We start from the raw sequence: 22,362 nt of genomic DNA on the forward strand, positions 1-22,362 counted from the left end.
GGTTAACAGACTGTGGCATAAATAATGAGGACATTTATAGTCTCACATGATAAGTCTGGAAGTCTTGTGTAATTCAGTTGCCAAAGTAATTCAGTGTTTTGGGTCATTTTCTCTCTGATTCTTTTTTCCATCATGACCACATATGGTTGCCATAGGTCTAAAGATTATATTCTTATACAACAAAGTCCAAAAGCTGGAAGGAAGAGCAGAGCCTCGTCATAGAAATCTTTGTTTTGTTTTGTTTTGTTTTTTTCTGGTTGGAAAATCTTTCCTGCAACCCTCAGCATAGTTTTCCTTATGTCCCATATTGCCAAAATTGGTTACATATTCAATCCTAAATCAGTTGCTGACAAGAGGAAATGAGATTCCCATTATTGCCTTAGAACAGTGTTGGTTGATCCCCTGGAACTTTAAGAGGGACCCACCCATCTGATCCCGTTGATGTCTCATATTAAATCACATGAGTGTTTTGTCATCACTAAGACAGAGGCTGATGGGTAGGCAATCACTAGTATTTGCCAAAGTATAGTCATATAGTTAAGTTGTAACATTTTCCACATTGTATATAAGAAATATTCCCACTCAAATGATATTTTTATATTTTAACTTGAGAAGCATGTTATCCTGTATGTGCTACTTCATGATTGGCCTAGGAAGCCAATGTTTTGGCTGTTAATTTAGTACAATGTGTTAGTTGTTTACTGTTCTTATTTTTGTCTTGTGTACAATCAGTTTATTTCCCTGTGAGGTTAAGCTCCTCAGTGCCGTTACATGATTTTGGCAAGAGCTTCAAATTCTTCTTATTTAATCGATTCTTGTTCTTCTAGGTGGATTCTCCACAGTTTTCCTGGTGCGGACTCATGGTGGACTCCGCTATGCATTGAAGCGAATGTATGTCAATAACGCGACAGACCTCAACATTTGTAAAAGGGAAATTACAATTATGGTAAGTGAAAGAGTAATTCCATTTGAAAAATTTGGTGTGTTTTCTTTCAGTTTTTCACATAACATTAACCAGCCTTTAGGCAAGCTGCTTATTGGCTTGGGCACATCTAGATAACCTTTGAAGTGTACTCTTTATAGCCATACTTAGGGCTAAATACAAACACCTCCTACCTTTCCTCCCTTCCCTATTGTAGTTCAACAGGCAAGCTTCTCTGCTTTCTTTTTTCCTTTTTAAAATAAATTTAAATTATGGAGTATTTTGAGAATAGAAGAATTTAGAAAATTAGTGAACACTAGTTTACCCCCTACCCAACTTAAGAATTAAAGGCTTACAGATACAGTTGAAGCCTTCTGTGTATTCTTCTGTAACATTATCCTTATACTGTTATCCTCATCCAAAAGGAAACCCCTATCCTGAATTTGGTGCTTACACTTCCCCTGGGTATGTAATACATTCACTATATGTGTTAGTATTCACAGACAACAGTTAGTTTTGCTTTTCATTTTTAAAATCATGCTGTAAAGTTGATTTGTGTGTGTGTGTGTGAACTCTGTAGTATTGGTAAGGTATGCTTCAACAAGGAAAAAATTCTTCTTTAATATTAGGAAAAGTGAAATATATTTTAATATGCCATTAAAGAAAATTTCAGTTACTCAGTTAACTAGATTAAACATTTCAAGAAAATTATAGAATAAAAATTTTCTTTTTTTCTAGAGTTGCTTATTGTCAGTGCTCTGGATGGTTTCTTATTCTTGTTCTCCCCTCTTTCTCCTCCTCCTCCTCTCTTCCTCTCTTCTCTTGTTCTCTTCCTCTTCCTCCTGCTCATCTATTGTTTATCAAGTTCTAATATATATATTTAACATTTTTGTTTTATTGAGGTGAAATTCACATACTACACATTTTATAATTCACATTTTAAAATGAACAATTCAGTGGTTTTTAGTACATTCACAGTATTGTGCACAGACTGCCTCTACCTTGTTTTAAAACCTTTTCATCACTCCAAAAGGAAACTCCTGCCCATGAAGCAGTTGTTCCCCATTCCACTCTTGTTCCAGGCTCTGGCAACCACCCATCTATGTTATGTCTCGATGGATTTACCTATTCTGGATATTTCATATACATGGAATCAAGCAATATTTGACCTTTTGTGTCTGGCTTCTTTCACTTACCATATTTTTAAGGTTCATCCACATTGTAACTCTTATCAGTACTTCATTCCTTTTTACGAGTGAATAATATTCCATTATATATACTATATATGTATCAAAATTTGTTTATGTGTTCATCTATTGATGGACTTTTAAAAAAACCATGGATAGACATTTGGGCTATTTCTACCTTTTGGCTATTGTGAGTAGTGTTGCTATGAATATGTGTACATATGTGTTATTTATTTTCAGTTCTTTTGGGTATGTATCCAAGAGTGGAATTGCTGGGTCATATGGTAATTCCACATTTAACTTTTTAAGGAACCATTAATTCCACAGCAGTTGAACCATTTTCTGTTCACACCAGCAGTGTTAGGAGGGTTCTAGTTTTTCCACTTCCTTGTAAACACTTGTTACTGTCAAGCCTCCCCAACTGCTAAGAGGAAGTTTTTCTTATTTTGTATCAACATCTTTATCAACACACATATTTCGATCCTTTCTGTTTGAAGATAGGCACATTTATACAGTATGACTTATCAGAATTCTGCTTTTATTGTCCCTGTCCCTTAGCTAGACTAGAGTTGATTAGGCTTTGAGACTTGCTTTTTTTCAGATAAGGCTATTAGTCAAAAGGGTGAAAAGATATACTCCGAGATAATAGGGGATCTTAGACTAAGTTTTCTAACTTGAGCCCAGGTATGGTATTATACTGTAATTCTTCCTTTCAATAGATTTTGTATAATTTTGAGATATATAAAGTATAGTCATCGTCAACCTCAGCAAAACTCAGATCCTATGCTTTTAAATAAGATATTTTGGGGAGGTGAGCAGTTGTCTTCCAACTGTTTTTTGATGACTAATCCTTCACTATTTATGTTTATTTATGAATTATTCACATGTTCAGCTGCCATTAGCTAGTATCTCAAATTATATTACACACTTAAAACTAGGTTTATTTTAATGATAGTGGATGTAAACAGTATTCTTGATAAGAGTTTTTAATTTACAGACAGACCTTATTTAGATCATTATGATTTTTAACCTTATAAATGTTGATGATTGTCTTGTACTAGGAGCAAAAGTGTCAGATTTGCCATTTTCTTCTTTTTTTCTTGTTCTTAAAATATTAGTGTTATCTTTATGGTTTCTTCACAAAAATCCTTTTTAGCTACTTGTTTATTTTTTTAGTTTATTTAGTTAAAAGTACATAAATTCATAAATTCACTTGACTAGGTGGACATAAATTGCAATATGTTGCAGACAAAACAAACGAGAGTGTAATTGTTAGTTCATAAATATTAGAGCTTAATTTCTTTATCTTTTTAAGATAAAAATAAGTAAAAGTTCTGATATTTTATTCTTGAGTCCCAAAGGACTATCTTGTACATTCACTTTTGGAAACTTACTTTTTTAAAAAAAAAAAAAATTATTTTTGGCTGCGTTGGGTCTTTGTTACTGTGCACGGGCTTTTCTCTAGTTCTGGAGAGCAGGGGCTGCTCTTTGTTGCAGTGCGCAGGCTTCTCATTGCGGCTGCTTCTCTTGTTGTGGAGCACGGGCTCTAGGCACATGGGCTTCAATAGTTATGGCACTTGGGCTCAGTAGTTGTGGCTTGCGGGCTCTAGAGATCAGGCTCAGTAGTTGTGGCACACGGGCTTAGTTGCTCTGCGGTGCGTGGGATATTCTTGGACCAGGGCTCGAACCCGTGTCCCCTGCATTGGCAGGCAGATTCTTAACTATGCCACCAGGGAAGCCCTGGAAACTGTTACTTTTGAATGAACCATCTCTTTCTTCACCATTGAATTTAAAATAAGTATTCATTAACTATTTGCTTGTTAGGAAATGACAGTCACATATAAATCAACTTTCCACTGAAACTGTAGAAACCTTTTTGAAATGTGTTGGATTCCATACTTACACCTAAATCTTACTTTTTGAAATTCTTTAAATATATCAATTTAGACTTCAAATCATTGTTAATGATAGACCTTTAAAATATATGTTTGCCAGTTTTAAAAATTTTGTTTATTTTTTACAGAAAGAGCTGTCTGGTCACAAAAATATCGTGGGTTATTTGGATTGTACTGTTAATTCAGTTAGTGATAATGTATGGGAAGTGCTTATCTTAATGGAATATTGTCGAGGTAAGTATTTTTCTGTGGTGGTTTTATGCTAAAAAAAAATTTGCCCGTAAAAATGGGTTAGTAGGTGTCTTGGTTTCTCCCAGGGCGGCTGTCATCTAATTCTGGGCATTCATTGCAATCTCAGCTTTAATTATTTGTCTAAATAAGGAATGCTGTTAAAAAGTATTTAAAACCTACTCATAGTTGATGCAGTGATGATATGAGCATATGTTAATGGACCATTAGAAAAATGCTGTTGGGTTTTAAACAGAAAATCTAAAACGTAAAGAACAGTCACCTTTCCTGTTCCCTATACATTTTCTTTTATAATCCAACCAAGAAGAGCATACTGTGTCCATATTAGTGTTGCAAGATTTTTTTCCAGCATGCTACCATGTTATCTTTGAACGTATTAAATGTAATAAATTTCAAGGATGCATTTTGATCTATAATTTTTATAAATTTATATTATGTGGTCTTTTGCAAACATCAGAAGATAGAAAACCACATTTTATTTGGATATAATGTGGTGTTTTCAAAGAAATATTTACTTGTATAGTATACCTTAAGAATTATAATAATAATTTTTAGTCCCTGAAATTTTTTTCTTTTTTTTTTTTTCTTTAATGGATGTAATGGAGGCAATTAATCCATTTCCTGCAAACTTGCTTTCCCCCCTCCCCCATCAGACTGTATCTGACAGTTTGGATTCTAGGGAGCCCTGGTTTATATATAAAGTCTCTTACATAGTTATGATTGTTAATTATGGTACCAGGAACTCTTGTCACTTCCTGAAGGTTGGAGGAGAAGGAGGTTGGTGATGATAATGGAGAAAGTGTGGTCTCATTTACTCCAGTCTTGTAAGAACGGGGAAGGACAGAGGAAAATGAAATGAATCAATACTATAGTATCTATTGTGATACATTTGTAACTTATTTCCATATATAACATAAAAAATTAGATATTTTCTTGATTGTTTTTCCTTATATCTCATCTTCTCTACTGTAAAGCATTGTGATCTCTTTAAGGAGACGATACTGATTTTCTTTACCCTACTTTCCTGAATTCTAGCATTTAAGGTGCCAATTCTTAGCTGGATGAGAGTTGATTAATAGCCCTTGGCTACTTGTAACTTTTTAAAAATAATTGAATTGAGCATAATCATAACCCTGGATGAGTCTGTCATCCAGAAGACATTGTAAAAGGGAAGCTACATGAGCTTCAGTTTTTAGGCAAGTGAGTATTTGGGAGCCAATGGTGCAGTCTACTGCAGATAAAATTAAGTATCTTGTTAAAAAAAGTCTTATCAAAATTTAAATGGGATGGTATAGCATTTTAAATTAAGTGTAAGTGTAATCTCAGAGAGGTGAAGATTGTTGAGGCTAGAAATATGTTGACTTTTTAAATTTTAATGATGAAATTGGGCAGAGTATAAAAGTTCTTGTTTAGGAGATGATAACTGTGAAAAATATGTAAAGATTTGGGAGTTACATGCACCTTATTTTAAAAGACCTTCAGTATACATTGTTTCCTTTCTGAATCTGATTTTTAAATTTTTCGTTAGAATAATTTTACTTTAATTTTCAGAAGACTTTGATTTTGAATAATGAAATTTTGTTTGTTTCTGCATTTGAAATGCAGCTCAAATAGAGCTTTTTAGCTTTTTTGGGTGGCTGGATTTTGTGATTCAAGCCTTCTAGCCCAAAGATCTCTGAAGGGAAGAAAGAAGATTGACTTTTGTTTAAAATTTATTCTACTCATTACAACATTGAAAGTGTGGAAAAGATAGAATGAGTTCAAGGTTATGATTTCTTTAGCTGTGAAAAGATATTTCAAGAATGTGAATGAGCACCGATAAAACACTTTTCTTACTTTTTAATTTTTGGATAAAATGAGTCAGGGCCTCTGACAAACAAGAGGATGGAGGAAATTGCTGCCTAGTCAGGTGCCTCAATCTTATATGAGACACTTTGAACAAATTACAACCAAAGGGACCTTAGTTTTCTGAAAGTTGAGGATTGATAGGCAAAATAAATGTTTTTTTCCCCCTACTTTAAAGTTCTAAGAAAAAAACACCTGTTTCAGAAAATATATGAGAATGCTGTTTAGACAGTAAAAATAGAAGGAACAGGTGTGTATGCACATTCTTACAGATTACACAGTAGCAGACATTAATTTATTCAAACTTGTTACAGGAAAGTTTCAAGTTAACATAAGCTTGCCTTTTTAAATTTCCAAACTTGATTTCTGTTAGAATGCTGTGAATGAATCATGTATTTACTTGCATTCTTAAAATATAATGATAGTAAACTTTCTCTTAGTAATTAAGAATTGTCATTATTAGTTTATCAATTATTGTAGTACATTGTAATATTTAATAATCCTCTCGGGGCTCACTGTTGTGACAATTTAATTTTAGTAAGTTACTTTGCCCACTATCTCTTAACCTGGTTTAGCGCATTAGCCCCTTAACCCATCTCTCTTTTTCCACTCTTGTGATTCCTCCATCTCCCAATCAAGGAGATCTTCTAAAAGGTCAGATCAGGAAGTTTCCTTGGTTCTCAAGATAAAAATCTCAAGATAAAATCTTGATTTGTTTGTCTTGTCAGTATCATCTGACTTTACTCTCTTCTCTGCTTTCTAGACCATACCCGCAGTGGTTCTCTTTAAGTTATTCAAAATCATTAAGCTCTTTCCCAAACTAGAGGCCTTTGTATATGTCACTTGCTATCACTAGTGTGTTCTCCCAGATCTCTGCCAGGTTAATTCCCGATTAACCTTCAGTCTCAACATAAATAATCACTTCCTTAGGGTTCCTTAGGCCTTCTCTGGCATTCTCTTCTCCCCATCCTCCTTCACTAATTTAAATTTGGGTTTTTCTCATATTATCCTTATTGTACGTAATTATGATAAAGACTTGTGTGATTGTTTAGTGTTTATCTCTGCCTTTAGACTATAAATTCCATGATAATAGAGACTTTATCTTTGTTAACCACTGTTTACCCCTAAAACTAGCACAGTGTTGAATAACCGTTTCTTCAAATCTGTGATGCCATCAATTACAAGGTACACTCTGAATTTGGAGATGTTAAAATATGGCCAATAGCATTAGCAGAATGTCACTTATTTTAAGATGTTCTCACTTCAGAGATGTAAAATGTGAAAAAAAATGTATGTCATTGAATCAACACAATATGGTAAAATAAGCATCCTTACATGAAAGTTATAAAAAAAGCCAATTCCCCATTACCTGAGACCCTAGACATTTCTTAATCTCTTTGTTTGTGGTAGTCTTCATTTATTAAAAATATGTCTTCTCAAAATTACTTTTTTGGTTAGCTGGGCAGGTAGTGAATCAGATGAATAAGAAGCTGCAGACAGGTTTTACAGAACCAGAAGTGTTACAGATATTCTGTGATACCTGTGAAGCTGTTGCAAGGTTGCATCAGTGTAAGACTCCAATAATTCACCGGGATCTGAAGGTATGAACTTTAGTCTACTTATGAATTAATGCCTTTTAAACTTTGGAGTTAAAAATGTTCTTGGACTGTCTTCATATAAACCAGTTTTTATTACTAGCACTGAGGTTGGTCTCTCTGTCCCCAGCTACATTTCCTGAGGCCATATAAAGACTGACTATAGAATTGAAATTGTGCTCTTCATGACCCTGAGTGTTGCTAGCATGGTTGTAGAGGTGGATTTTTTGCTCCCTACTTTGCTTCTGTTTTACAGAGCAGGCTTCTTTAAAAGGTTTCGTATGAACAAAAATATGAACATCACTGACACGGATTGGATATCCCTCCACACTATTCTTCCCAGTTCAGCACTCCTCCTATTTCTTATAATACATTTTAAGCATCAGGGTGTTTTCCAGAGATTGGAGGTGACCGTAAATGGGTCTCTTTACTCATTTATTTATAATTTACTGTAGTTTTAGATAATTTACTATAATTTGGTGATGATTGTCACTCTAAGGTCACTTTGTCTTACATTTTCATGGAATCTGACCTCTTGTATATGGTACCCACTTGTTAAATTGGAAAAAGTGCCCAAAGGGGATTGAACATTCCTGGTATCATATTTCTTGAGCTATCATTACACATATTGTTTAGAAGCATAGCTATCCTCTTTGATACCTACAAACACTAAGATTACAAAAATTTCTCTTCCTGAAATGCTTTATGCCCAGATATCCCGTGGCTAATCTTTCCCCCACTTCAAATCTACTCAGATTCACTTTCTCAGTGAGTCCTGTCCTTGTACCACCTTATTTATAATTACAACCTAACCTTTCCATACTCTACTTGTTCTACCTTTTATTATCACTCATCACTTTCTCATATACTATGAAATTTGCTTATGTATTATGTCTATTGGTTATTTTCTGTCCTCTCCCACATAACTGTAAGCTTCCTGTGGGCAGGGATTTTTCTATTTTGTACTGACGTATCCAAGCATTTAGAACAGTGCCTGGCATATAGCAGGGTCTCAATATATATTTAATGAATGAATGAATCCCAATTCTGACTTATTATACAAAATTTATGAAAAGTGATAATAAAATGCTCTTAAGATAAAAGAGAATAGAAATTGTCACTTAGAATATAGGTTGTTAACCATGAAAGCATCATCTAGGGAAACCTGTGCTGAAAGGATACAAGTCAAGGCAAGATTGAAATACTTGACTACAAACATCTGTCACTTAATTTCGATAACCAGTATAGTTCATTTCAGTTCTCTTGAATATGCAGCTTTTACATTTTCCCCAATAATTCGGTCTGATTTTTTTGCACTGTTATAGCTCATTATTTAAATGTAGTTGGTGTTTTCAGCTGAGTCTTTTTGATTTTAAAACAAAAAAGGCATTGAACTGCATAATTTTATATAGACCATATTTCATATACTTAGTTCTTTTTACATGTGTAAATTTATGCAATCATGTGTTTGTTTTAAGTAAGTTTCTTTTTTTAAAGTAGATTTCTTGTATAAATATTTTGTGCAAATATTGAATGTTTTTAAAAGTAGAGTAAAATGAAATATAGAAGAAAAATTGTAAAGAAACTGTAATGTGAGTATTTTGGTAGAGTGGAGAGAAATTGAATTACTCATTTAAAACTATATCATAAAAATAAAAAATATTGTGTAAAAATGTTAATAATAGTATCATTTATTGTGTGCTTACCTTATTTCAGTCACTGTTCTAGCCCTTTACATGTTTTAATTCTTTCAGTTTTTACAACAATCCCATGTAATAGATATTATTATTTTCCCCATTTTATAGATAAGGAGACTAAAGCACAAGAGTGGTTAAGCAAGTTGTCTAAGGGTACATATGCTAATAAGTAGCAGAGCTGGGCTGTGAACCCACATTCTCCTGTTTTAGAAACTGTGCGCATAATTTTATTTAAGTTACTACAACTCTGATCTCTAAGTTAAGGCATAAAGTCAAATCTGTGTTTTTCAGTGTAGTATTTTAGATAAAAATGGAATTAGGAGTCAATAGAGGTAGAATTGTAATGGTTTCTGTTACCTTTCTAGTGGTAAGCTAAGTGTCAGAAAAGGAGAAAAATGAAGGTATAGTATAGTCTCTGACTGCTACTAGTTCTTCTCTTCCATAGAAGCAGTTTTTGAGAGGACTTAGGGTTCCTTGGTCCTTGCAAAAATCATCCTGGGATGGGAGAAGCACTTCTCTGTTCTTAGAGAAGCAGTAGATAAAGTAAAGTATATTTTTGTTCTGAATCATTTGTCCTTTCTCACAATTTGAGGTATCCTCTCTCTCTCTCTCTCCCCTTCTCTCTCTCTCTCTCTCTCCCTCTCTCTCTCTCTCTCTATATATATATAAATATATATGTATGTGTGTGTATGTATATATATATATATATGTGTTTAACTGTATAAAAACGTTGTTATAAAAATGTAATTTTCACCTTGAAAATACTATTAATTGCTTTTCTTTTCTGAAGGTGGAAAATATTTTGTTGAATGATGGTGGAAACTATGTACTTTGTGACTTTGGCAGTGCCACAAATAAATTTCTTAATCCTCAGAAAGATGGAGTTAATATAGTAGAAGAAGAAATTAAAAAGTAAGTGTTATCTTTATTGTGCTTTGTCTCAAGGGAATTTTAGTTAACTTGAGTCTGTGACCAGCTCTGCTAATATAAATTTTAGGTATTCCGTTAATAGATTTCTTTAAGATATTTCTGTGCCATAGACATTGATTAGTTTATGTCTCATCTAGTTCAATAGGAAATACATTTTACAATGGAAACAAAATTTTCATCTGCATTGTAAACAAATTTATCAAGAAATTTGTTAAATAAGCTATAGTAATTAGTGGAATCATTAAAGGGCGTTTGAAGTTATTGCTGAATTCAGCAATAACTGATAAAGATAAAAACATCTTTGTTTTTATCGATACTGAGGATTTGTGCTTGTTAGGAAAAAATTAAATTATTTGAAAACATTAAACTTTTACTTCATATTTAATATAAGAAGATTGACCTATTAATGCATTGCAAACTATGTGAAAAACTTGTTACTTTATAATATTGTATTGGAAAACTTTCTGGTAGAAATGTAACTCGTATCTGCCTTACGTTTTCTTAATCTTGTACTTTCCATGGTTGCTAGAGTACAATTATAAGGACCTTTCCCTGACTTTTCTGTTTTCTAGTTTTAGAAAATAGTACTGCTTGTAAATCTTAGGTTATCTTAATAAAATGATACAGAATGCAGAAAGATCTGTCAGAATAGAAATTTCTAAGTAGCTGTCTTTTCTAATTTGCTTTTCTTCACTTCCTTACAAATTCTCAGTTGTTTAAGGCTGCCTAGGAGCTTTCGTTTGAACTGCAACATATATTTTGAGATAGCTCAAGTAGAGCTGATCTTACTCTGGACCATTTGTATAAAACTATGGTTTTCTAGACTTAAATATTTCTACTCAGGAAACAGCCTATGATGATTATGTTAGATTCCATAAAAACAAACTCCTTAGTAAACATATAAATGTCCTGAAGAAACAGAACAATGAATTATTGAATTAGCTTCTTGTGGATATATATATATAAATATAATTTAAAAATATTGGGTTGTGATGTATAAATGACAGCTGCAGAATTCTGCTCAAGCATCTTTGACTTGCTGGAAGTTTCATTTCTTGCTGTTAAGATCTGAAGTATAGTTAAGGTTCAGCAGAATTGTACACTAGTGATGAATGTAATAAGCTCATGGGTTCTTGTGCTTTGTGGCTCAGTTGAGGAGTTAATGATCTAACCATTTATTCAGTTAACAGGTAATTATTCAGGGCCTACAATGTAGTGGACACTGTTGTTGGCGCTACAGTATAGCAGTGAATAAAAAAAAAAAAGTCCTGTCCTCATGTAATTTATATTCTGGTTTCTTAGATCACTCCTCTGTAGTAGTATCATCAGAATGTATCACCCAGTCAGGGTGATTTGGAAAAAGTAAGATCATAGAATATTGAGCTTTAAGATACTTCATGTAAAATAAAATGTATAAACACTGAAAATGAATCTTAAATTATGCCATAATATAGGAATTCCTTTGATATTCTAATAATTTCTGCACTACTTTATTCTGTTCATTGAGCACTACTTTATTCTGTTCATAATGGATTTGGAGTTTTTATACTGGTAAATATTTATTCACAGTATCTTAATTCCAAATTGATTATGCTGACAGTTTTAGAACTCTACTTAATTAGTGTAATTAATAATAGTTAATTATGGCAACGAGATTACTTTTAAAACAACAATTATAAAAACAAACCTTGGGCTTCCCTGGTGGCTCAGTGGTTGAGAGTCCGCCTGCCGATGCAGGGGACACAGGTTCGTGCCCCGGTCCGGGAAGATCCCACGTGCCGCGGAGCGGCTGGGCCCGTGAGCAATGGCTGCTGAGCCTGCGCATCCGGAGCCTGTGCTCCGCAACGGGAGAGGCCACAGCAGTGAGAGGCCCGCGTACCGCAAAAAAAAAAAAAAAAAAAAAAAAAAAAAAAAAAAAACCTAAAGGAGATTTACTACCATGTGCAAGGAATTATGTTAGAGTCCATAAAAACAAGCTGCTTAATAAACATAGAAATTAATTTTTTGAGAGGGTGGAAGCTCTACTTTTAAATTAATAGACTAAAATATTTTGATAAGGATATTTTCATAGTCAAATTGTATTATTTCATATAAGAAATTCAAGGAAAACTATGTTTCCCACACGTCACCTTTATTTAAAATTTTTCTATTAAAAATTGTTTTTATCATTATAGATGCAGTTGCACTTGTTGAATAAAAATGTGTATAGATGCTTTGTTTTGTTTAATCCTTGATGGACGTTTAATGAGCTTTTCAAATAGTATTATTTCTTTATAATGTTATCGAACCTAAAAGTTTTTCGTAGTATTTTATGTAGAAACAATGTAGTATCTGTCTTTTTTTTTATATCTCCACTCCATTTTACTTATTTACTGCCAGGTATACAACTCTGTCATACAGAGCCCCTGAAATGATCAACCTTTATGGAGGGAAACCTATCACCACCAAGGCTGATATCTGGGTAAGGCCAAGAAAGGCTGACATTTTCACTAACCAAATTAACAAAATCTGATTATTTTCCCCCTGTCCTCTGCAAGTGGTGGACAGTAAAGCTTCTTCTTCAGAAGAAAAATATTAGCACATATTATCTTCTTGATCCTGAGATGGAAAGCTTAGGTATAAAAAGGCAAATAAAGGATTTCCATATAATGTAACTTTTTACCACAGTATTTTTTACAAGTTAAATTATATATGATTGTTAACATTTTTTTTTTTTTGATTTGAGTGCAATTTTGGTTGATCACAGTATGGAAAAGCTGGACATAATTCTTACGTAATATTGTTGATAATTTTCTGGAGTATTTTAGGATCTTTTTAGTGGAAACTAACATGAGTAAAACTTTTTAAAAATTATACCATTGACTAACCTGTATATATTGAGGTTCTTTATCATTTAGCATCTATATCTGGATTGAATTATTGAGATATATCATGTTTCTATAGAGTTGAACTTTATGTTAGAGTGCCCACATTTCTTAAGAACTTATTTCAGAAGTAAAATATGTTTGGGCTATATTTAATAAACTAGCAGGAAACTCTATTTTAGTTGTGAATTCATTTAAATTTAACAGATATTTAGCCATATCTACCACTAGTGGCTATGTTAGGGATGGAGGAAAAATACTCCTTTGGAAGTAGTTCTAGAATTTCTAAGAAAAGTCATATTTATTTTGTTTTAAAACATAATGTTTAGAAAGTAGTCGAGTGTAACGTGTGAACCCAAATGAGTATCTTCTTGGTGCCCCTCTCCTGGCCTTCTCTTATAGGGGTTGGGATACCAAATATTCTTGCAAGATAGTAAAAAAAAAGAATATCTATGATTGGTTTTCCTTTGTCTACATATTATACAGTCTTTCACCGGTGGTTCTTAAATCTTGTGGTAGTTGAATTTTTAACCATATACATAATTTAATCAAACCATGAATAGGTTTGATTTAGATAATTTGATACTGCTTACAGATCACCAGCTTGTGTGACTCCAGTTCCATTTGCTCTTCTCAGCATTAACATTTGACTCATTAAATGGTTTATAGTAAATGGCTTGCAGTATAATGTAGAAAGCAAATTCAGTTGGATCTTAATTTATAAAATGAAGGTATTAATTAGAGGAGGTGATTGTGGAAGTCTTTTCTGGCCTAATTTTATGACTGATGTTGAAATCCACATTACCTAAAAGTGTATTTCAACAGCAGAGGAAACAACAGACATTATAGCTTGACTGCTGTTTTGAAATCATCAAGGGTTTATTTAAAAAAAAAAAAGTCTCTTAAGAATGCGAGTGCAACCCAATATCTTAACAGAAAGGAGGGAATCTTTTTTTGTTGTTTTCATTTTTCACCAGGCTTCAGATGCATGCCAGGCAGCATACTAAATTGTCAGTGATAAGTTTAAAATTTATGCCATTTACAGATTAGTGTATGGGACAGTATTTCTATAAAGGATAACTTGGTATAGCTGTGGGATGACAAATAGATACTCAAGGATAAAAAAGAAGCCAGAAAAGTAATCAGAAAACAGAATCTGTGTTTATATGCTTGACAGAGTTTTAATTTCCATGATGCCATTTTAATGCTTGTCTTAGCTCAGATGAAATGCTACAACAGTTTAGGTGTGAATTCAAGAATATCCAGAAAAAAAATATTGCTGATTCAGAGGGTTATGATATTGAGGTTAAAGTATTCATTTAGCATATATATTTTGGGAAAAAATTTTTTATTTTGAAGTTTTCATTGTAGGTTATTTTTATACTGAGAACTAGGTGCTGATTTTATTGACCAGTAGGAAATTCAGTGAGAGATGCTTCATGTTACCTTTTAATGAGGAAAATTAAAGATGGTGATACTCAGCCTTCACAATAAGGTCATTCGTTCCCTCCTGTTTCTTCAACAGTTCTTATTGTATCTAACGGATAAAGAGGGAAATGCCTTTGGTGTGAAAAAAAATTAGGACACTTCACTGTGCTCACACTCTGTAAAGCAAGAGTATTTTAGATTTATGTTTTTTAAGTACACTGGCATTGCTATCTAAAATTGTTATCTGGGAACTCCCATAACAAAAGACATGTTACTAAAGGTTTGATTGACAAGATAAAACTGGCTAAAATGCAGATCTTGTTTGCCTAACTATCATATGGGCAGAAGAAATGTGTAATTTAATGCAGATATTACACCATTAATAATTTATTTTTTAGTGCTTTTAAGGAAGGCTTATGCTCAATTTGCTGCATAAAAGCTGAAAATATCTTCCTTATAGAAAAAAAGCATTGTAAATTTTTTTAAAGCCACATTGAACTGGTTTATTTCTATTCAGAATTTTAATACTTTTGTTAGTCATATGGTAAATAATCTAGTAATGTTTTTGAACTAATATATTGACATTTCAAGAGTATTTAAACTTTTTTCATTGGAAGACTGTTATAGTATTGAAAATAATGTGTTGTAAGTTAATATTGTTGAACTCAGAAAGGTATTTCTGTATATTGTGATCTTCATAGTAGTTATAAGGTTAGTTAGTGTATTTGTTAATTGGGTTTGCTAAGTTGCTGTGGGGAGAAAGAAAATCCAACAAAGGAAAGCTGATTTGCTTATTTTTAGATAGGCCAATTTCAGTTATTGCTGATGTAATTGTATAGTTACTACTGGATAATTTTATATAATCAATTTAGAATTAGAATCACCCCTTACACTCATAAGGCTTATAGGTGACACTTCCTGTGATAGCATGATGATTTCTTGAGCAGAAAATCACATTTTATTACTGTCTCAGGTTTGAGCTGTTGGCAGTTTAGCTTAAAATTTCCTGTGCTACTTTTCCAGATGCAGTTTGTCTTTTAGGGTGTTTTGTCTTCATTGTCAGCAAGTAGATTTATTGGTGCTATGATGTCTATGAATCCATGCAAGTGAAGCAGACAGAGCCCTTCCTTTTTGAATTTTATATAGATTACCCAGGTACAAATATGACTAGTGTAATGTAGAATTAAAACTGTAGGATTATATATAGAAGTAGAGAACTAATTTTTATATTATGTGCTCAATGAATAATATATTATGAAATAATGACGTGCTCAGTGAAATCAGTGAAAATCGGGGAATAATCAGTATTGATGGTTGTCTGCTAAGTTTAACAGTGCTGGTTAACTCGTACTTGGAATCCCAGGATTTAAAAACATATTATAGTGAATTTTTAAAAAATTCTGCTCGGAGGAGCCTTGTGCTTGGTTGTTATATGCTAGTTATGTACTAAATATATATTTTCCTTGTAAAAGAAATAAAAGTGTAATTTTTCTCCCAAAGGGAACCAGCCACTTATAATTTTAGTTATATCATTCATGATCTAGAGTTCCATGATAACATTAATTCAGCCAGCTAGCCACAGGTGTGTTAGAAAAATATGGTAATGATACAGTTAAATGCCTTTAAAAAATTAAGTACATTAATTTGTTTAAGTTGTAATTTGTGAAAAGATTGATCCAATATAGAAACATTAGGCTTTTATTTTTTTTAATATTTAGTTTTTTGTTTGTGGCCACTTTTTTTTTGGTCTGGTGGTTAAATTGATACTTGAGCTCTGATGATATTCATGCTTCTTTGTTTTACAGGCCCTGGGATGTTTGCTGTATAAACTTTGTTTCTTCACTCTTCCTTTTGGTGAGAGTCAGGTTGCTATCTGTGATGGCAGCTTCACCATCCCAGACAATTCCCGTTACTCCCATAACATACATTGTTTAATAAGTAAGTACTTGGAAAATTTATTTAAAAAATTATAAGATACAGTACTTAGGGCCTGCTGTTTCCATTCCTTTACCTAAACCTAGTCTTTTAATTTCATGTATTATAATTTTATGAAACTATAGTCAAGAAATACATTTAAAAAGATGTTTATAAGACTTCTATAGGAATGAAAGCAGATTAATTAATGATTAGTACATGGATATTTTTAAGCTCTAGATAAGGTTTTATAGAACATAGAGATTATATAATTAAGGAATCTGGAATTCTGGAAAAACAGTGTAACATTTAATTATTCAGTCTTTGAACTTTTTTTTTGGGGGGGTGGTACGCGGGCCTCTCACTGTTGTGGCCTCTCCCGTTGTGGAGCACAGGCTCTGGACACGCAGGCTCAGCGGCCATGGCTCATGGGCCCAGCTGCTCCGTGGCATGTGGGATCTTCCCAGCCTGGGGCATAAACCTGTGTCCCCTGCATCGGCAGGCGGACTCGCAACCACTGCGGCACCAGGGAAGCCCAGTCTTTGAACTTTTGAAATCCAAATATCCAGACCTGTTGCTTCTTTAGGTCACAGTATTGCCAATCTTAGACAGTAGTTTATTTGGCCACTCTTTTTAATATTCCTTATTGATTATAAAATTAGAAAGCAACATAAGTGTATGTCAGAAGGAGTAATCCTGTGGGCCTTTGATTCCAAAAGAATACCTCAGTTTTCATTACAGCCTCTTTTAAGAATTTTTTCTTCCTTTTTGACAGGTACTATAATTTAATATTTTATATATGCACATGGTACAATTTCTGAAAAAGATTTGGGGGAGGAGGATCATCAGATATAAAATATGTTAGGAAGTTGCAGTATTTAAACAGCACTGCTCTGCACTGTTTCAATTAAAGTGTTTCTAGCATTTCTACTCTGTTTTTTTCCATTTTAAACATCCTCTGTCATAGCCTCCAGCCACTGAGATCAGTGCAGTAGAAAAGAGGGTCAATGTAAATATATTTGAGGTTTTGTATAATAAAGGTAGCAGTTCAACTCAGTGGGGAAAAACAGATGGAAATACAAAACTTTATTATCCATTTGTGGATGAAAAATCAGACTGGATCTCTACTTCAAACATTATGCTAAAATTTCAGATATATCAAAGAGTTAAATGTAAAAAATAAAACATAAATGCGCTTGAAGAAAATAGGTCTGAATTTATTTATAACACTGGAGTAGGTAATGTGCAAACTAGGCTTTTAATCTCAGGAAATAGAAAAGATGAATCCATTGACATATAAATTTAAACCATTAAAAGTTCCCCCAAACCATGAACTCAAGCATAAAGTCAAATGATAAACTGGAAAAAAAATTTATTACACACTTGACAAATGGCTAACTTTTGTAATTTATGTTACACATTTGACAGTTGGCTAACTCATGTAACTCAAAAAGAAAAGGGCAAACACTCCAGAAGAAAAATAATCAAAAGAAAATGGAGCCTAAAAGGATATCTAGCTTTACTTTGCAAACTTATTTAAAGCATGATATTTTTGTTTCTTTAATGTGGATTTGCTCATACATGTTGGAAATCAGAGAATTATGTCAGTTGAACACAAAAATTACATTGCTTCACGTGGAATGCTTTTCCTAGGCGAGGGGAGGCAGGGCAGTGGTGGGGGAGCTGGCGTTATAACTTGTAGGGGAAGGAAGTCTCCCTGAGCTTGGCTGCTGCACTGCCAGCTTGTAGACTTTCCACTCCAACTGGAGAACATTAATATGAATGCTTGTACCTGAGGTTTTCTTCCCAGAGAGGTCTACCTCTCAGCTTTTGTGTGACTCTCTACCAATGGATGGCCTCCTGACTAGCACCCACACTGGCTCGGAACTGCACTTTTATCTTATTGGTTGAGAACCTCCTAGTCTTATTTTGATGTGTTTTTATGTCCTTGTGGCAGCCTTCAGCCAAATTAAGCTACCTGCCTGGTACCTTCCCAGATACCAGTTAATGTTTTTGTCAGTGTTCTGGTGACAGAGCTGTATAGTTTTTTTTTCAGTGGTTTGTCCCAGCTCTCTTTTCCTCATTAGCCCTGTTATTTTTAGCCTGCCATTTTGCAGAATGTGAATTTTTTTTTAGAGAGCAAACATACTTTAGAGTATATTTGAATAAACTTCATACCCGTAAGCTGCTCTGTCTTATCCAGTTGCCTTCTTCCTTCATTGCCCAAAAATGAGGGCATCAAAAGCATGGAAAAAACTCATTAATTGGAATGTTCAAAAAATAGATTGAGGAATTTACTTTGGCAGTTGAATATTCTGGCTAATTGAAGTTTAACCTTTTATTGAAGCCCTTGTTGTAAATCATTGTATCTGTGGCACTGTTTTGTTGTTAAGTATAATGCTTTAATCACAACTGGACTGAGGATTTTATTGAGGATCTTGCAGTGTCTTAGCAACTCAGTATTCTCATTGGACAAAACTGTATGAGAGGCTGGATAGTATATACCCTGATTCATGATTTAATTTGCTTATAGTGATGAGATCTTATATTTTTTTGATAGTTAAAACAAGAAATTTCTGGTTTATTTGCACAGCTATAAATGAGAGATTTTCAACATTTGATTCAAAATTCAACACTGTAGATTCTAAGAGATCCAGTCGTTTCCAATCTTCCCTCTTGCCACAGCCAGTTTATATCTCAGGTTTATAAGCCCTGCTTAAACTTCAGACGCAGGCTCCAGTACACTAACTCTGCAACCTAGTATTAGGTTCTCATTTGAGTAGACTGATAAATCACATACCAGCTACAGCTCCTACAGCCTGTAGGGATGGGATGGGATTCTGTTTCACATGTGAGCCTTCTTTCTATTTGAGATCTTATTTTCTTGTGTTAGGTTTGTTAGTTTTCCTTCTCTATGTATGTGTGTATGGATATGTGTGTTTATGTATAGTAAGAAGGTAGAAAAGCTAAACACTGCAGATAATTTTAGGATCTAATTGGACTCTAGTTCATTGATGCTTTACTGGGCATCATATGCTTGCTTTATTTTCCAATAAATGTACAGATTTTAGTTTTTATCAATGTTAGTATAAATTTGGCCATGTATTAATTTCTTTGAACTTTGTGGAATTTACTTTTTAAATAGTCTTGAGTAGTGAAAGCTTAATAACAAAGTACAGATTTTTTAAAACCCGAACATACTTATCTATAATGCAATGGTTTTTAGAAAACATTTAGATTCTTTGCAATTTTATTTTTTACATTTTTCGCATGTGACCTTGCCTGTTTCTCACCATCCTATTTAGGTTTCTCTGTCTGCTTTTATAATAAACTAATTGGTGATTTACATTGCTTTAAAGTAAATTCTACCTTCAGAAGCCAGAAACTACCTAGCTGTGCTCATAGTTTTTGAAAGTGAAGCTTTTTATTGCCAACTGTCTATTCATGCAATGTAGTTGCCCCACATTTATTTATAAGTTAAAGCATTTAAAAAATATATCTTCTTAGTATGAATAGATTTACTAATGCTGTTTATATCTATTTTATACGATTCAAGATTTTTGAAAATGAAATAGCCATGCTTAATCTTTGTTAAAACTGTATGGTTTGTGGTTATATAAGTATTTGAGTATACTTTTGATTATCACCAGTTTGATCAAGGGTAGTTATTATTATTTATATAATATTTAATATATTAATGATAATAATTGTTAATTATATTAACTACTGCCCACAAAGCTCAGTTTATTAACTTTCTGCAGACTTTATTTCTTAAAAGTAGCAATTATTTAGAATTTTCCTTCTTAGCTTCTGTTAACTTTTCCAATAGACAAGTAATGGAGATGGATTGGGGGGGGCAATGAGGAGAGAAGCACTTTCCATTTTTGGATCTAAGAGTTGAAAAGAACTTAGAGAATATTTAGAGGAGAATGAGAAGTATAACTAACAGGATTATTGAATAGTTTTGATGAGTGAACAGAAGGCTGGTTGCTTCACCTTTCTTTTAGCTTCTGTTATGGTGGTTAAGGAAGTACATTGTGGAGATTAAGAGCAGTTTGGCCTCCGGAGCCAAATGGCCTAGGCTTGCATCTGCTCTATCACTTATTTGGTACAGAATATGGGGCAGCTCCATTTATTTCAGTTTGATTTCTAAAATGAGCATATTAAATTACCTACCTCTTAAGGTTATTGTGAAAATTAAATGAATTATGAGAAGTGCTTCTTAGTATGTGTGAGTACTCAGAAAGAGATGGCCTTTAATACTACAATCATTATAACTACTATAGCTCCTACTACCACTACTACTGATTGTCATTATAATTCTTCCTGAGCTAACGTAATTTTTGATTACTGGGTGAGGATCAGGGCATCATCTGTCAGATACTAAGTAGGTTGTACTTTCCCTGCAGAGATTTCTTTGGATGCTTTGAGGCCAAACTTGGTTTTTCAGATTAAGGCTGGATATCAAAGGTTTACCATAATTTATCATATATTCCAGAATATACTGTTAAATGTAACTACTAAGATTAATTTTCTTATCTCTTAACTTTGTGCAGTGAAATAGTGATAATGTATAATGAACCAGTCTGTTCTCTGTATGTTTTTTTTTTTTTTTCTTTTTTTCTTTTTTTGCGGTACGCGGGCCTCTCACCGCTGTGGCCTCTCCCGTTGCGGAGCACATGCTCCGGACGCGCACGCTCAGCGGCCATGACCCACGGGCCCAGCTGCTCCGCGGCATGTGGGATCTTCCCGGACCGGGGCACGAACACGTGTCCCCTGCATCGGCAGGTGGACTCTCAACGACTGCACCAACAGGGAAGCCCTGTTTTTTGATTTTTTAAGTGAGATCATATGGTATTTGTTGTCTGTCTGACCAATTTCATATAGCATAATGCCCTCACGTTCATTCACGTTGTTGCAGATGGCAAGATTACCTTCTCTTTTTTAAATGACTGAGTAATGTTCCATGGTGTGTGTGTGTGTGTGTGTGTGTGTGTCTGTGTGTGTGTGTGTGTGTGTCTGTGTCTGTGTCTGTGTGTGTATGCCTCTCATTTTCTTCTTTTTTTTTTTTTAACTTCTTTATTGGAGTATAATTGCTTTACAATGGTGTGTTAGTTTCTGCTGTATAACAAAGTGAATCAGCTATACATATACATATATCCCCATATCCCCTCCTTCTTGGGCCTCCCTCCCACCCTCCCTATCCCACCCCTCTAGGTGGTCACAAAGCACCCAGCTGATCTCCTGTTGCTATGCGGCTGCTTCCCACTAGCTATCTATTTTATGTTTGGTAGTGTATATATGTCCATGCCACTCTCTCACTTTGTCCCAGCTTACCCTACTCCCTCCCTGTGTCCTCAGGTCCATTCTGTAGTAGGTCTGCGTCTTTATTCCCATCTTGCCCCTAGGTTCTTCATGACTTTTTTTTTTTTTTCTTAGATTCCATATATATGTGTTAGCACACAGTATTTGTTTTTCTGTTTCTGACTTATTTCACTCTGTATGACAGACTCTAGGTCCCTCTACCTCACTACAAATAACTCAATTTCATTTCTTTTTATGGCTGAGTAATATTACATTGTATATATGTGCCACATCTTCTTTATCCATTCATCTGTTGATGGACACTTAGGTTGCTTCCATGTCCTGACTATTGTAAATAGAGCTGCAGTGAACATTTTGGTACCTGACTCTTCTTGAATTATGTTTTTCTTAGGGTATATGCCCAGTAGTGGGATTGCGGGGTCGTATGGTAGTTCTATTTTTAGTTTTTTAAGGACCCTCCATACTGTTCTCCATAGTGGCTGTATCAATTTACATTCCTACCAGCAGTGCA

General features: G+C 33.9%; 1 protein-coding gene across 5 annotated transcripts in view; it reads left to right on the plus strand.

Annotated features, from left to right (window-relative positions):
- Nucleotides 1-22,362, plus strand: part of BMP2K (BMP2 inducible kinase) — a 136,246-nt gene that overhangs the window by 58,720 nt on the left and 55,164 nt on the right. For 4 of the 5 annotated variants that reach the window (XM_059065920.2, XM_059065921.2, XM_067035899.1 and 1 more), the window contains 6 exons: nucleotides 828-946; nucleotides 4,133-4,238; nucleotides 7,557-7,699; nucleotides 10,181-10,302; nucleotides 12,700-12,781; nucleotides 16,418-16,550. In XM_059065920.2, the coding sequence (XP_058921903.1) occupies nucleotides 828-946; nucleotides 4,133-4,238; nucleotides 7,557-7,699; nucleotides 10,181-10,302; nucleotides 12,700-12,781; nucleotides 16,418-16,550 (705 nt within the window). Of the gene's footprint in view, nucleotides 1-827; nucleotides 947-4,132; nucleotides 4,239-7,556; nucleotides 7,700-10,180; nucleotides 10,303-12,699; nucleotides 12,782-16,417; nucleotides 16,551-22,362 lie in introns of those variants that run through there. The other variant, XM_067035901.1, reaches the window with a different exon arrangement.

Source organism: Kogia breviceps, chromosome 6, assembly GCF_026419965.1.
Source record: "Kogia breviceps isolate mKogBre1 chromosome 6, mKogBre1 haplotype 1, whole genome shotgun sequence".
Classification (NCBI taxonomy): domain Eukaryota; kingdom Metazoa; phylum Chordata; class Mammalia; order Artiodactyla; family Physeteridae; genus Kogia; species Kogia breviceps.